At 43.8% G+C, this 15,347-nt stretch overlaps 1 protein-coding gene across 1 annotated transcript in view; it reads left to right on the top strand.

Moving 5' to 3' along the window:
• The window catches only part of serpini1 (serpin peptidase inhibitor, clade I (neuroserpin), member 1), a 38,448-nt gene that overhangs the window by 9,606 nt on the left and 13,495 nt on the right, over positions 1 to 15,347 (top strand). Inside the window, exons 2-4 of the mRNA XM_063204385.1 lie at positions 6,026 to 6,327; positions 7,155 to 7,385; positions 10,967 to 11,161. Of these exons, the coding sequence (XP_063060455.1) occupies positions 6,045 to 6,327; positions 7,155 to 7,385; positions 10,967 to 11,161 (709 nt within the window). The 5' untranslated portion in view covers positions 6,026 to 6,044. The remainder of the gene's footprint in view (positions 1 to 6,025; positions 6,328 to 7,154; positions 7,386 to 10,966; positions 11,162 to 15,347) is intronic.

Below are 15,347 nucleotides of genomic sequence, written 5' to 3'. Positions count from 1 at the left end.
ACTGTGTGTGGTGTGTACCGTATGTGCGCATATGCGAGCTTGCTCTGTGTGTGTGTGTGCGTGCGTGCGTGCGTAGATTTGTGTGCCTGTGTATTTGTGTGAGTGTGTAGCATACGTATGTCGGTGTGGGAGCGCACTGCACCTGTTTGTGAGGAATGGGTAATGCTCCAGCATTTCTCCAGGCTCACGCCCACATACAGAGCAGACTTGACAGAGAGGCAGGGTTAAGAATTTGGCTGTCTCAGGGGGTTATTGTACCTGCCTGCCCGTGGTGGTAACAGCAATGTTGTCGGAGCTGTTTTGGATGCTGTCCAGGTCAAGCAAAAACACAGACCGCAAGTCCTCCAGCAGCCACAACAACAACCAGCTAAAAATACAGTCGGGCAGGTATAACATTTACAGGTTCACTGCCACCCTAACCACCTTAATGAAACCTTTATTTTTCCGTATGGAATTTGTCTTGCATTTCGGAGCAATACATTTCATAGAGCAAGACAACGCTTGTGTATGTGAACTTGAAGAATAACACAAAAAGGAAAACCAATCTGAAATATACAGTTTATACATAATAAATAATAATTTAAGCATTTGCCTTTCAATATCAGTATTAATTTCACTTTGGCATAAAATATGTTGAAGCAATTTTTTTTACATGTGGCAGTCTTTACTGGAGTCCTGGAGGGAGAGATGGGGTAGGCTACTCAGGGAAGAGAGAGTGGGGCGGATCATCCAATATTTTTGAAGCCAAATTAACAGTCTATTCCCACACTTCCACTTCAGAATAGGGTTCACGTTAGCCACTACATGCCTAATAACACACTGTATTGTGACTTCATTGTTATACAGTTAGGGATGTATCAGTGGCTAATACAAAGCGGATTCCAAAAAAGTTGGGACACTTTGTATTTTGTGAATAAAATCAAAACGCTGGCATTTTCAAAACATTCAATATGTTAACAAGGTAGAACATTATGTACAGACAACAAATCAGTTGTTAAAGTGAAGCAGAATTATTTTTTTGAGGTAATTATGTGATCATTTAAAATTTCACCCTTGCAACAAATCCCAAAAAAGTTGGGACAGGGCCAATAAAATGCATTTTATATTAGATAAGACTAAACACAACACAAGGGATGAGACTGAACAGTTAAATACTTTGACTGATGGCATAATTTCATTCAAAAATTAGATATTTTGATGTGCGAGACATGATTTCAGCAGCTCAACTGATAGATGTGTTCTTCAACTTGTTTACCTTTTTGTTATGCTTAATATGGGCATATCCTGACTGCAAGAAAACAATTTTGTGACCTGTTTACTCTTATGATGGAACCACACTGTTGGAACATAGTAGAGATTTAAATTTGCCACCATTAGGGGACAATATCTAAAGGCGGTGCTCCAAAATATAATGCCTTGGTAGCTATGTTTGCTGTTTAAAGTCTGTATGTAGCAGTCAACAATCATTTTAATGCTCTACATGAGTAAGAAGACCCTAACCAAGTCACCTCTGCACCCCCTTACCATCGTATATGCTGTCTTTCAGACTGACCACTAAATCAAGCTGAAGTATTCATTTTCTATATAACCTGGAGGGTGCATGACTCCATAATTTTCAAAAAGGATTAAATATTTTCCATCCTGTACTCAGAGGACAGTTTCACATGTCTCATAGGTCCATAGAATGAGCTTTTCTGCATGCAACACTGTTTAATGTCTGCATCATGTGCATTAATCAAGTGTTGTGTTTACGGTCATTTTTTTGAGAGCTGTCATTGTTGGAGTGTCATAGTTTGCTTATTGACCACAAGTATGTCATGATCTCATAACTCATGCAATGATTACACAGAACTCTATATTACGGAAATAGGCCTTATATGCCTGCAATTTTGATAATTCAATCTTTCTGTGTAATAGATAAGTAATTAGTCCCTCAAAATCTTCGCTGCTGAGCGCCACAGCCTTTCTGTGATGGTATTTTAGTTGTGCATTAATGTTGGCAGTCAATATAGTTCCTTTTAAAATATTCTTCCTTGTGTTATTTTTAGAATTATCCAACTATTACAACATGTTTTGGCCCTGTCCCAACTTTTTTGAGATTTGTTGCATGGGTCAAATTTTAAATGATCACATAATTACCTCAAAACAATAATTCTGCTCAACTTTAACAACTGATGTGTTGTCTGTACATAATGATCTACCTTATTAACATATTAGATGTTTTAAAAATGCCAGCATTTTGATTTTATTCACAAAATACAAAGTGTCCCAACTTTTTTGGAATCCGCTTTGTATATATGAACCCTATTACCCCAATTACCCCAGTTACCCCATTTATTTGTTTGTTTGTTTGTTTTTTTCCCGCTGGTCATGACATGGAAACATCCAGCTTTGTCTTGGAAGGAGCCGCCTAACCAGAAGAGCTTGTGTTACCCAGGAGGAGCTTTTTCATGTGAGGTGGCACATGAAACATGCCACAAACCTTTCCCAAGGACAGACATTTGTTTAGAAATGAGAAAAGATGAGCAACCATAGTTTCTATCCTCAACGGGACCAAGAAACATGACCAAAGCCTTTCCAAAGTGGACAGGAGGCAATTGGTTGGATTTTCCAAATCCCCCATCTAGTTTGGTTGCTGACTGTCTAATAATTTGTATGACGAGAAAGTAAAACAGTGAGTGACTTTTTTGTAGATCTACTATGTCTAGTTGTGTACTAGTATCTTCCACTGCTGTCAGTTCCTCTCACTGCCTAGCATTACTAGGATAGGTAACATTCATGGCCAGAGGTCCTGACAGATTCGTCTTTTCACAAGGGCTCGAAGATCTCAGGTACTGTATGGTGTGTGAAATCAGGTGGGGGAGGGAAGACTGCATTTGCTAGAATTAGCTCTAGTCTGACCAGCTCTAGAAATATTTTGAAAAATAGAGACATATTTGGTATTTCTTCCTTTATTTCTTGCTGGAGTAGCCCAAAGAATCCAGCACACATCCATTCCAAATGCACCAATTTATTACAGTCTTGCTTTCGGTCACAACGACCTTTATCAGTTGAGTTGCCTCTGTGGTGAAGCAGCCTAATGCGTAAAAGCTGACATAGCGTGACTACAAATCATCATTTGAGAGACAGAAATAGAGGAAGGAGAGAGAGAGAGAGAGAGAGAGAGAGAGAGAGAGAGAGAGAGAGAGAGAGAGAGAGAGAGAGAGAGAGAGAGAGAGAGAGAGAGAGAGAGAGAGAGAGAGAGAGAGAGAGGCCACTCAGGTACAATGTCATTGCAGCCAGCACTGTGTAGCAATGGCAGCCCCTGAATGCACAGGAAGCATGTGGCACACAGTCAGTGTGCAAACACACACACACACACACACACACACACACACAATGCTCACACACACACACACACACACACACACACACACACACACACACACACACACACACACACACACACACACACACACAATGCTCACACACACACACGCACACACACACAATGCTCACACAGTGCAGTAAACAAGCACACACACAGACAATGGCGTATACAGCTATACAGTATTGCTGAGGTGTGGAGTGTGGATGGAACACACAACACACACGTGCCCTCCTAACATGCACGCGCATGGACACACACACGCACACATGCACACACACACACACACACACACACACACAAAATCCTGTACCTATACCCCACCCACCTCCATCGTGCAGCTCAAAACACAGTAGAGCATAGCAGAACACGCGCTCTTGTTGTCTTTGTTTGTGCAGAAAACAATGTTGCCAGGCAACCACGCCACAGCAGAGAGATGGAACGTTGGTGTGTGAAAAGGTGTGTTGCATGTGTGGTTTGTGGTACTGTATAAGGTATGTGTGTGTACAGTACATTGTTGTGTGTGTGTGTGTGTGTGTGTGTGTGTGTGTGTGTGTGTGTGTGTGTGTGTGTGTGTGTGTGTGTGTGTGTGTGTGTGTTTCAATATGTGTGTGTGTGTGTGTGTGTGTGTGTGTGTGTGTGTGTGTGTGTGTGTGTGTGTGTGTGTGTGTGTGTGTGTGTGTGTGTGTGTGTGTGTTTCAATATGTGTGTGTGTGTGTGTGTGTGTGTGCATGGTTGGGCGAGAGTAAAGATCAGCGATGCTGAAACTGTGATGGGGAGGGATGGAGGCTTCTGGTGAGCTCTGCTAGCCAGCCAGGCTCCCTGCAAATGAGTGTGAGCCGTGTTGGTAGAGAGACTGTGTGTGTGTGTGTGTGTGTGTATGTGTGTGTGTGTGTGTGTGAGAGAGAGAGAGAGAGAGAGAGAGAGAGAGAGAGAGAGAGAGAGAGAGAGAGAGAGAGATAGCATTTGGAGAGAGTGAGAGTATCATGGAGAGAGAGAGAGAGAGAGAGAGGGTGCTATCATGGAGAGAGAGAGAGAGAGAGAGGGTGCTATCATGGAGAGAAAGAGAGAGAAAGACAGGGATGCTGAGGAGAGGAAAGGAGGAGAGCAGCAGCAGCAGTGGGGAGGAGTAGAGGCAGGCTTGCTGGCTTGCCTGTTCAATCATTCATGGCACACACACGCTGGCTAAGGCAGCAGGATCCACCCATGCACACGGCTCACAGGAGCACAGAGCTCAGCCACAGCACAGCACAGCACAGCACACGGCCCCACAAAGCGCTGAGGCACGCACCCCCCCTTCTCTTTCCACACACACAGATGCTCCCCTGAAATGACACCAATAGACATCGTGGAAGAGCACATTGCCCTTGAGGAGATAGTTCTGTAACGATACAGGTATTTGCAGTGGAAGGAGTTATCCTTGATCAGATTGCTATATTTAAATGAAATATATGATACAAATATGCTTGGTAAATATGTTGAAGCAAATGAATGGTGACGTACGATTGGAGAGGTTGTGGTTTAGGATTTACTTATTTACTTACTTACCATGATTCCATAATCTCTATTTTCTTTTCATTCTCTCTTCCTTGTTTGATTTTCATTCCCTTTCCTTCCTTCTTTCCATTCATTCATTCTTCCGTCTTTCTCATCTCTATTTTTCTTTCGTTCTCCCTTCATATGCTGAAAATGTTATTACTGTAGGTCTATACGGACAAATGGCTGTAACTTGTCATTATGCGAGTCAAATAAATGAGTCAAAACAGATTGGGCTTCTTCACAGCGACTCTGAGGAAGACGCAGGTGTGTTGAAATGTCAGTCACTTTGTGCAACCAAAATGAAACACTTCTAAAAGTATTCTCAGTGCTGTGGCCATGGGTCTAGTAGCTGAGAAGTAGCCCAGTCTGTCTTGATTCTGCTGTCCTCGACTCTGAGCACCATAAAGGCTGAAGCACAGGCATCCTTCTTCTAAGTGTAATAAATGGGTGTTACATTTTTTACGTACTTTTTTCTTCTTTTTCTGTCTTTCTTTCTTTCTTTCTTTCTTTCTTTCTTTCTTTCTTTCTTTCTTTCTTTCTTTCTTTCTGCTCTGTTTTCATCTGCCATCCTCCAGAGTTGTCCTGGCCTATACAGTTGGGTGGCTGTAACTTGTTATAATGCAAGCTGGAGAAAGTGTAATACATTTGTGTTAAATGTAGGGCTGCACAATTAATCGAAAAATAATCAAAATCGTGATAAAATAGTGAAATCGAACTCATGATTTTAATCGTGATTTAATCGTGGCAATAGTGACCTACTTTTGAGAGCGTCCTTGAAGCCAGAACATACTGACAGGCTGGTGTTTCTGGCCAGAAATCTGTCCACTTAAGTTTCATGCTATTGCCTTTACATAATTATTACAATTCATTTTATTTTGCTCATCCGTATGTAATTCATTCTTGGTTATATTTCATCTTGTTATAATTTTCAAAAAAATCTGCAAAAATCAATAATCGTGATTAATAATCGTGATTATGATTTTTTCCATAATCGTGCAGCCCTAGTTAAATGTCTTTCTTTCTTTCTTTCTTTCTTTCTTTCTTTCTTTCTTTCTTTCTTTCTGCCTTTCTTTCTTTCTTTCTTTCTTTCTTCTCTGTGTCCATCTCCCCGTCCTCCAGAGCTCTTCCTGTGCAGAGGATGCTGACTGTGGGTGTGCTGCCGGTGCTGCTGCTGTGTGTGTTCGGCGGCAGCGGAGGCGGAAGCCACGTCCGGGCCACGTCCGTGCCGGATGTCCCGGAGGATGTGACGGCCGAGTTCTCCGTGCGGCTGTACCACCAGCTGCAGGCGGCGGTGGGGGACGAGAACATCGTCTTCTCCCCGCTCAGCGTGGCCCTGGGTCTGGGCATGGTGCAGCTGGGGGCCCGGGGGGCCTCGCTGGCCGAGATCCGACACGCCATGGGCTACAACGCCTTCAGAGATGGTACTGTTGCTGTTGCACCCACCTCATGTCACGCTGACACACACATTCCTTACTTAGAGACACACACAGACAGATACAAACACACAGACAGAGACACACACACACACACACACACACACACACACACACACACACACACACACACACACACACACACACACACACACACACACACACACACAAAACCATAAAGCACTGTACACCGTGCACTCTGTACACTGTACACACACACACACACACACACACACACACACACACACACACACACACACACACACACACACACACACACACACACACACACACACACACACACACACACACACACACACACAGTAGATACACACAACAACAAACGAGTACAACGGTCACTTACTACTATCGTTTCTTTCTCTACAGCCAAAAGTGAATTTAGGAAAAACATAAAGGGAAAATGCAGTGACAGCAATGACAGCTTGCCATGTTCCATCTCAGGATCGACTAAGCATTCAAACCCGGCATGACCTGTTGACGTGTCATTTTCATTTTACACCAAATGTTCTAGGGGTGTAAATAATAATCGAAATGTATCGATGCATCGGCCGATGATCGAATGGAATCGCTGGGCCCCAGCCCAGTGCCCTAACTCCATAACATAATAGAAGTGGAAAAGTAATTGGAAAATCATCTAAATTAATTTAATCGTATCGTGGGGCATTCTTAAGTATTTAAAATAATTGAAATGCTGCCTTATATATCGATATCGAATCACATCGTCATGGAGGCTGTGATTTACACCCCTAAAATGTTCAATTTTTTTCTCTGGATGTGTGGATGCTTTCCTCCAGACGAGGAGCTGTCCCTGCTCCGCAACCTGACCCAGGCTCTGGCGGTGAGCGAGGAGCAGTACGTGCTGAAGCTGGCCAACTCCCTCTTCCTGCAGCAGGGCGTCCACTTCAACCCCGACTTCCTGCACCTGATGAAGAAGTACTTCCGGGCCGAGGTGGAGACGGTGGACTTCAGCCAATCGGCCGCTGTGGCCGAGCGCATCAACAACTGGGTGGAGAACCACACCGAGAGTGAGTAAAAGGCTCCGCATAGTTTACGTGCGTAATTTGGACGAGTTTGGCGTGAGAACCATTCAAATGTGGCAGACCATTCACAGTCAAAAGCACCATTTACAGGCGTTTGCTTGCATTTTCGGAAGTGTGCTTTCTACTGTTCATGAGAGAAACTGCAGAAATCGACGGCAGAATCAGATGCAGCGGTTCTAGAGATCTAAAATAGAAAGACAAGCTGCTGTAGGGCTACTGAACGTCAGACTTATGACTTACAGTATCACAATAAAACTAGATTTTTGTTGTAGCTTACATTGCCAGATCATTCCAAGACCACGTGAGAGCATTGTTCTGGCTGCAGAATTAGAAATAGATCGCCAAACACAACGTGCTTTACTGAACAAAGTAAATAATTGTTTCGCTGAACAACATTTAAGGGAGAAGATAAAATAACTCTTTAAGACATATTATTATCCTCAAAATGATGCAGGGTCCCTTAGTCCAGTAGCTGTATCTCTGATAGGCAACTCCTGCCCTGTCTGCCTACCTGTATGGTCGCTGCTGGTGGACGCACGCCAAGTTACAAAAAATGTGGGGTGCACGACCTTACGACGCGGCAGCTTGCGGAGGGGGGTGTGACGTCATTTTGAGCGCACGCCATCATCGCCAGGGAGGTATGAGTTAAGTTACCGCCAGTTATGCTAACTGTGAATCCGCCTTAAGGGCTGGGGCATATATTGTATATTGAGAACCACACAGAGAGTGAGTAAGGACTGGGACATATGTATACAGTATGAGTATGAGTACAGTATGAGGCCATGCAGTGTAGTTGCTTTTATTACACAAAGTTATTATTATTTGTTTAATAATTTACTTTTAAGTAGAGATGCACCGGATCCTGATTTTTAGGATCCTGCCGGATACCGGATCCACTGCTTAAGATCCTGCCGGATCCGGAACCGGATACCGGATCCTACGAAAGGGTTGAAACACATTGCCTACTCACACACGTGGGCCCTTTTTATTACGTTGGCTCAAACTATTTTTTTGACTCATTGGCTTACTGCCACACTGCCTGCACTGGCCACTTCCAAAGGGCTTTCACTCCATGCAGCAATTGGGGTTGTGAAAGACTGACTGAAAAACCTAGGCTAGAGATCCACCAGATCCTGATTTTTAGGTAACTGCCGGATACCGGATCCACTGCTTAAGATCCTGCCGGATCCGGATCCTGTGAAAAACCCTATTATCCTGCCGGATCCGGAACCGGATCTTGGATCCTGTGCATCTCTACTTTTAAGTAAAGCTATCGCACCGTTAGTTCTGACAGGTCATGGTAGTCAGGAGTCGCACAAGTCTCTCAAATTGCCTCTCGTTGCCCAAATCGCTGTGGTCTCTTCTGCTGCCAGCGATTCAATACAAAGTCAATTACTTCCGTCGCAGGTGTCCCTCAAGTTGCGTCTGGTCTATTCGTGGCACTAGACTCAACCAAAATGCAGACCAGTTTGTTCATGCGTTTGTTATTTATTTGGCATAACATCCACCTAGCAAACAAACCCTGGTGAAAATGTAACCTCCTTGGTGGAGATAAAAGAGGACTACAAGACTGTTTCAAGATAAAGGTGGATTGTACTTGTACAGAGCATCGCTCGGCATGGTTTCCTTGGAGAGTAATTTAAGATGTCTGAGACAAAGGCCAGATTTAATCATGGACACTTCTAAATTGTTTCGCCTCAAGCCATAAATTATATAAGTCTTCATTTCTTTCTGAACTACCAAGTTGGAGCAATTCTAAGCAGGAACCCTTTGACTCTAGAATATACAGTAAGCCCTTAACAATGTCCTGTGCTGACTCACTCTACATGAATCCAGGCCAGGGCCAGAGCTGATTCACACATAACTGGTAGAGAAGACCAGGCAGACCACACACCATCTGACCTGGGATCAGTTGTAACAAGGCCATCAGCCTTAATGGAGGTGTGGTTAAATTTGGAAAAGAAGGACAAGGATGTGAGACACATGAAACCTGGCTGTGCCGTGCTGTGTCTTGTCGAGCTGAGAAGTGCCGTTAAAGGGACACTGTGCAGGAATTGGTCAAAAAAGGTAATGCAACTATGTCCAACTACTAGTCCATTGACACTGGAGTGCCTATTGCCAAATTTGATCTTTACATGAACGTTTACTGTGTAATAAACACATATTTCCTAGTATGGTCCAAGTAGAGTCATTTTTGCAGCTAAAATTGGCTATTTTTGGAAATTCAAAATGGCATACCATGGAGAAGATCCCCCTTTTCATGTATGAAAAGTGCCATTTTTCCAGTCATAATGAATACTTAGAATTTGATGCTGGTGGTACTGTAAGTATTCATGAAAAAGCTAACATTAGTGAATGGGCAGCATGAATTCTGGAAATAAACAACTAAAAATGTCACACAGTGTCCCTTTAAACCAGCCCGGTTTGTGTTTCCATTACAAACGCACTATTACTGTACCATTACGTACCATTACTTGTCACATACCATTACTTTACGATTCTACGCACTATGTAACACAAGGGAGGATGGGAGGTAGGATAATAGAGAGAATCCACTGTTGGAGGCTTTGTCTGCAGGTTGGCTTAAAAACTGAAACCCTTAAGACAAACCCCTTTTCTCTCCCAAAAAGTGACAGCTTGTCTATCATTGGAAAACAAGCCAAGGATAACAGTACCAATAGGGAGATGCAACACCTATGAAAAAAAGAAAGTGCCTTTTCATAGCGAATGGTTTTTGGGGAAACAAAACAGCTCTGTGCTCACTGTCTCATTCAAGCAGGTTGTCATATTCTTGGGGGAAAAAATTCTAAACCCTCTGTCACAAAAAAAACTGTCCCGTCATCAGAAAAAAGGAAATTATACAATATAAACTTGGAGATGCAATAACAAAACCTGCCTTTTCAAACTAAACCCCTGCTAAGAAGGGAGGCAGGCCCTGTGCTCGCTACCTCATTCGGGTGTGGGCCCCGAATTAATTTCCTAATTTCCTCCCCGACATCCTGCAAATTGAGGGATTATCCTCCTCATTCCAGCAAAGTCAAAAGCGGCGCAGGGGGATCTGAAATGGAAGAGATGCTTTGGAGAGACGGAAAGATGACTATGAATCCCACCTTCCTAATCTTCACAAATACGCCGCAAAACGAAAAACCCATCACACCACCCACCCACACACACACACACACACACACACGCACACACAATACATGTTTAGGTAATGAGCACTGACACCATCTCTCTCTCTCTCTCTCTCTCTCTCTCTCTCTCTCTCTCTCTCTCTCTCTCTCTCTCTCTCTCTCCCTCTCTCTCACACACATACACATACACAAGCATGCATAGAGTACATCTTCATGCAATAAGCACTGACACAAGCTCTCTCTCTCTCTCTCTCTCACACACACACAGACACAAACACACACACACACGCACGCACGCACGCACGCACGCACGCACACACACACACACACACACACACACACACACACACACACACACACACACACACACACACACACACACACACACACACACAGAGAGTCTCATCTGCCTTTCTTTGCCTGTGCGTGCAGGTAAAATTCGGGACCTGCTCTCGGCTGACGACTTCAGCAGTGTGACCCGGCTGACGCTGGTGAACGCTGTCTACTTCCGTGGCAGCTGGAAGAACCAGTTCAGGCCAGAGAACACGCGCACCTTCTCCTTCAGCAAGGACGACGGCAGCGAGGTCCAGACCCTGATGATGTACCAGCAGGGAGACTTCTACTACGGTGAGCAGGGGGGAGGGAAGGGGAGGTTGGAACCAGCAGGGAGACTTCTACTACAGTGTGGAAGGGGGGAGGGGGGGGGGGGTGGTGACCCTCGTGATGTACCAGCAGGGAGACTTCTACTACGGTGAGCGGGGGGAGGGGGGAGGGGGGGGGGGGGTCCATGTTGCTGACCCTGATGATGTATCAGCAGGGAGACTTCTACTGTGGAGCGACTACGGTGAGCAGGGGGGTGGTGACCCTCGTGATGTACCAGCAGGGAGACTTGTGGGGGGGGGATCGACCCTCATCATGTACCAGCAGGGGGACTTCTACTACGGTGAGCAATGGAGGGTGGTGGGGGGGGGGGGGATTGGATACCTTCATGATGTACCAGCAGGGAGAGCAGGGGGGAGGGATGGTGATCATGTTGCTGTACAGCGAGGTCCAGAGTCAGACCCTCGTGATGTACCAGTACTTGTACTACGGTGAGCCTTTTCTACTGCGACCCTATTTAGGACCTAATACTAAGATAGTGTTTTTCAACACCGAGGTCCAGATCGTCATGATGTACCAGCAGGGAGACTTCTACTACAGTGAGCAAGGGGGATGGTGATTATGTAGCCATGTAACAGTAGATTTTTTTTATTTAAAAAGGTTCACACATTCCTTTGGATTTTTTTCTTCTTTAAGTTATTTTTTTCTTGTTATTCATTCATTGGCATTCATGGTCATTTGGGTGATCATGTTGCTGTTAAATGGAACAAAGAAGGGCACGCACCTTGCATATAGTAAAGACCGTGAAGCCTGTTTCCTGCTACAATTGACAATCCTATTGCTCTATAATAATATAATAAGACATTTTATTTGTAGCGCCTTTCATGATGGTGCCGAAGGACACTCTGCGAACATTAGAGAACATTAAAAGCTAATAATGTCCTAAAGCAGACTGCAACACGCAACAAACAAAAACATAAACAAAGCAAGAATGCAAATTAAGATGAAATGTCAAGATACGAATATGAATAATATACAATTATGAATATGAATGAGTATGAATGCCAGTGTGAACACTTAGAAATGTGTCCTCACTTTTACAACAGTACAAATGGACAAGAGAACTGGAAAAGCCATAGCATGCACATCGGCAAACAAAAGAACATTTTATATGACACAAGCACGATAGCACAAACACAAACACCTGCACAAGCACAAACACCTGTGATATACTAAAGAAATATCAAGAAATAAGATAAAATGGCAAAGGAAACAGTTTCTGAATCAATTTAAAGCTGACTTCAAGGCTGGAGAGATTCAAAGCTGGCACTGAAAATAGACATTGCTACCATGCATTTTTCGAACTGCGAAAACCTTTTTCAGCCCTTTCAATTTAGCGTAGGCTATTTCTCTGTGACATGCATAGTCATTCATTGTAAGTGAGAGGGAATCGACCACAAGTTGTAAATGGAATTTTAAGCCCCACAATGCTGCAAAGCACTAATAATCATTATTATTATATGATTGTGACGTCATCTGTCGAATGCTCCATTCATTTCAACGGGGCTCCCCAACGTTCGGACGTCTGTTATTTTTCGATAACGGACGGGTTGGTCTATAACAGACCGCTGTCAATGGCAACAAGACTTTTCACTGCTAAAGCGACTTTTCAACAAGACTCTAATCAGCTGCTGTGATAGACAGCACCCGTTGTCCTGGCTACCGCTGTCAATGGCAACAAGACGTTCACTGCTAAAGCCACTGGCTTGTATACAAGTCAGTGGCTAAAGCGAATGTTTCATATCACTCCGCAGGGGGTCCGGTCTTTTGTCACTCTAATCAGCTGCTGTGATAGACAACACCTGTTGTCCTGGCTAGCCTACCTAGCTGTTGCCTAGCGGTGTTCCACAACGGCACTGTTTTGTTTTGCGCAGCAACAATCTTAACATTAAATAGCCTAGGTCTAAAGAAATGGCCCCGCATGTGTGAATCATTTAAGTATATCCATATAATAAGCGGGTTAACTTTCGGCGAGTCGGTCGCTTTGTGGAATAGCAGCACTTCAGAGAGAACAAGACCCCTCCGCTCCGCGTCGGGGTCTAAAGATTCTCTCTGTCGTGCTGCTATTCCACGGTAGCGACCTTCTCGCCGAACGTTAACCCTTACTTATGAGGCCGACGTATGTCATCACACAGCACGAGTACATTAAAACCAAACATAAAACGATTAGAAATACATTAAAAGACAATGAAAGAGAAATGTATGAAGACGGCAATGACAATGAAATAGGATTCAACTAACTGAAAAAGAATTATTACTGTATTATGGCAATTCTCTATAAGAGGGACTTCAAAGAAATGATTGAGTCAGCTAGTCTGATTTTTAAAGGCTCAGCTCATTGCAGGGCCTTGGGGCTGAAACAACAAACGATTTGTCCCATTAAACTCTCAAATGAGATAATGTACCTTTTGTCTGAGGATCAAAAAGAACACAGAGGCTTACATGACACTACCAGCTTAACTAAATATGCGGGGCAGAGCCATCTGTTCTTTTTATATTGTTATTATTCTGTGGTTTGCTATGTGCTGCTACAAATCTTATAGGCCACTTGAAAGATGATAGTATATTTAGAAAGACAGTGGCATAAGATATACGTAACATTAATAGCTAAGGGCCGCTTCCTGCGCCTTAAAGGTGCAATGTGTAGTTTTTTTTAGTCGTTTATTTCGAGAATTCATGCTGGAGAATTCAAGGGGATCTTCTCCATATCTGACATTTTAGATGCAAAATTCACTGTACTTAAGAAAATATTACTTTATTATTCAGTAAATATTCATGAAAACATCAAATTTGGCCGTAGACAGCACAGTTTCAATACAATACAATACACTACAATATAACATGTATTTATGCAGTATCACAACCATGAACACACACACACACACACACACACACACACACACACACACACACACACACACACACACACACACACACACACACACACACACACACACACACACACACACACACACACACACACACACACACACACACACACACACACACCGTTTTTAAGGCACAATGTTATGCATATTTGGCATGGGGAATGCTTTATTATTTACAAAGAAGAAATCAGTGAGTCACATTTGGTGTGAGTCTATCCCTCGCAAACTCAACGTTTCGGCCAGGCCCATGGGCCATGGTCAACGCAGGGGAGGTAGGCAGCTCATGATTAGGACACACCGTGGAGCTGTGCTGTGAGATGCGCATACTCGGCTGAAGAGAAAAAGACAAAGCAGTAACACTTAGGCATATTTTATGGAGACATCAACTTTTAACGGGTGATGTCACCACACATTGGCGTGGAGTCAGAATGTTTTATAAAGAATGCACTGAGGCGGCAAGAATTTGGTCGCGGCAATCAGGAGAGCGCATGAAGCGTGAGTTCCCATCCCCAAGCACACTGTTCGTGCTAAATGTCATACAGTATATTGATTCTGTAGAATCTGTCTGAGTCATCTGCATCAAAGTCCTTGTTCATGGCAAGTGTTATCGATGTGTAGAAGAGGACTGACACGGCTAGTGTCCTGATGATTGACCCAGTAGCACCAGGGGGATTACGATGTTTTAGCCTAGTGTTTCTCAACAGGGGCTCTACACTGCCCTACAAAGGTAAAATGCAGTAACTATGGCAACATTGAAATGGAGAAAATGGCATTCAAAGCCTCGGTATTAGATTGGATATTATGGTTACTGCAAAATTGACAAAGCAATATTTCTAAAACGGGACATATTTGGACCATAAATCTTTGTCACAAGATAAAGGAGGTGTAGTGAAGACCATTTTCAGTCTAAACTCAATTTTGACAAAATGTGTAGTTATTGCTTTTTAGCCTGTTTAGAGCAGTACAGCCCCCCAGGGGGCGTTGGGGAGCCCAAGGTGGGAGTTGAGAAGGATGCAGCCAATAGGGGGCGGTGCTTAGCAGCCATTTGGGGCCATTAGTATATTTTATTTTCTCATTGACAGGGTTATAATGAGGTGGAGGGGGCATTGGAAGGCTTATGATGAGGGTTCCAGGGGGCATTTACTCAAAAAAGGTTGAGAACTACTGTTCTAGCCCCACACATGGCCTGCCTTTATGCCATGTTTATTCATGAGCTCATGAGGGCGTGACCATGCTCTCTGCATTGGCTCGATGTGGAGCCGAAC

Source organism: Engraulis encrasicolus, chromosome 8 (genome assembly GCF_034702125.1).
Source record: "Engraulis encrasicolus isolate BLACKSEA-1 chromosome 8, IST_EnEncr_1.0, whole genome shotgun sequence".
Lineage (NCBI taxonomy): Eukaryota > Metazoa > Chordata > Actinopteri > Clupeiformes > Engraulidae > Engraulis > Engraulis encrasicolus.
Note: the sequence above shows the minus strand (reverse complement) of the source record. Positions and strands in the feature narration are given on the sequence as shown.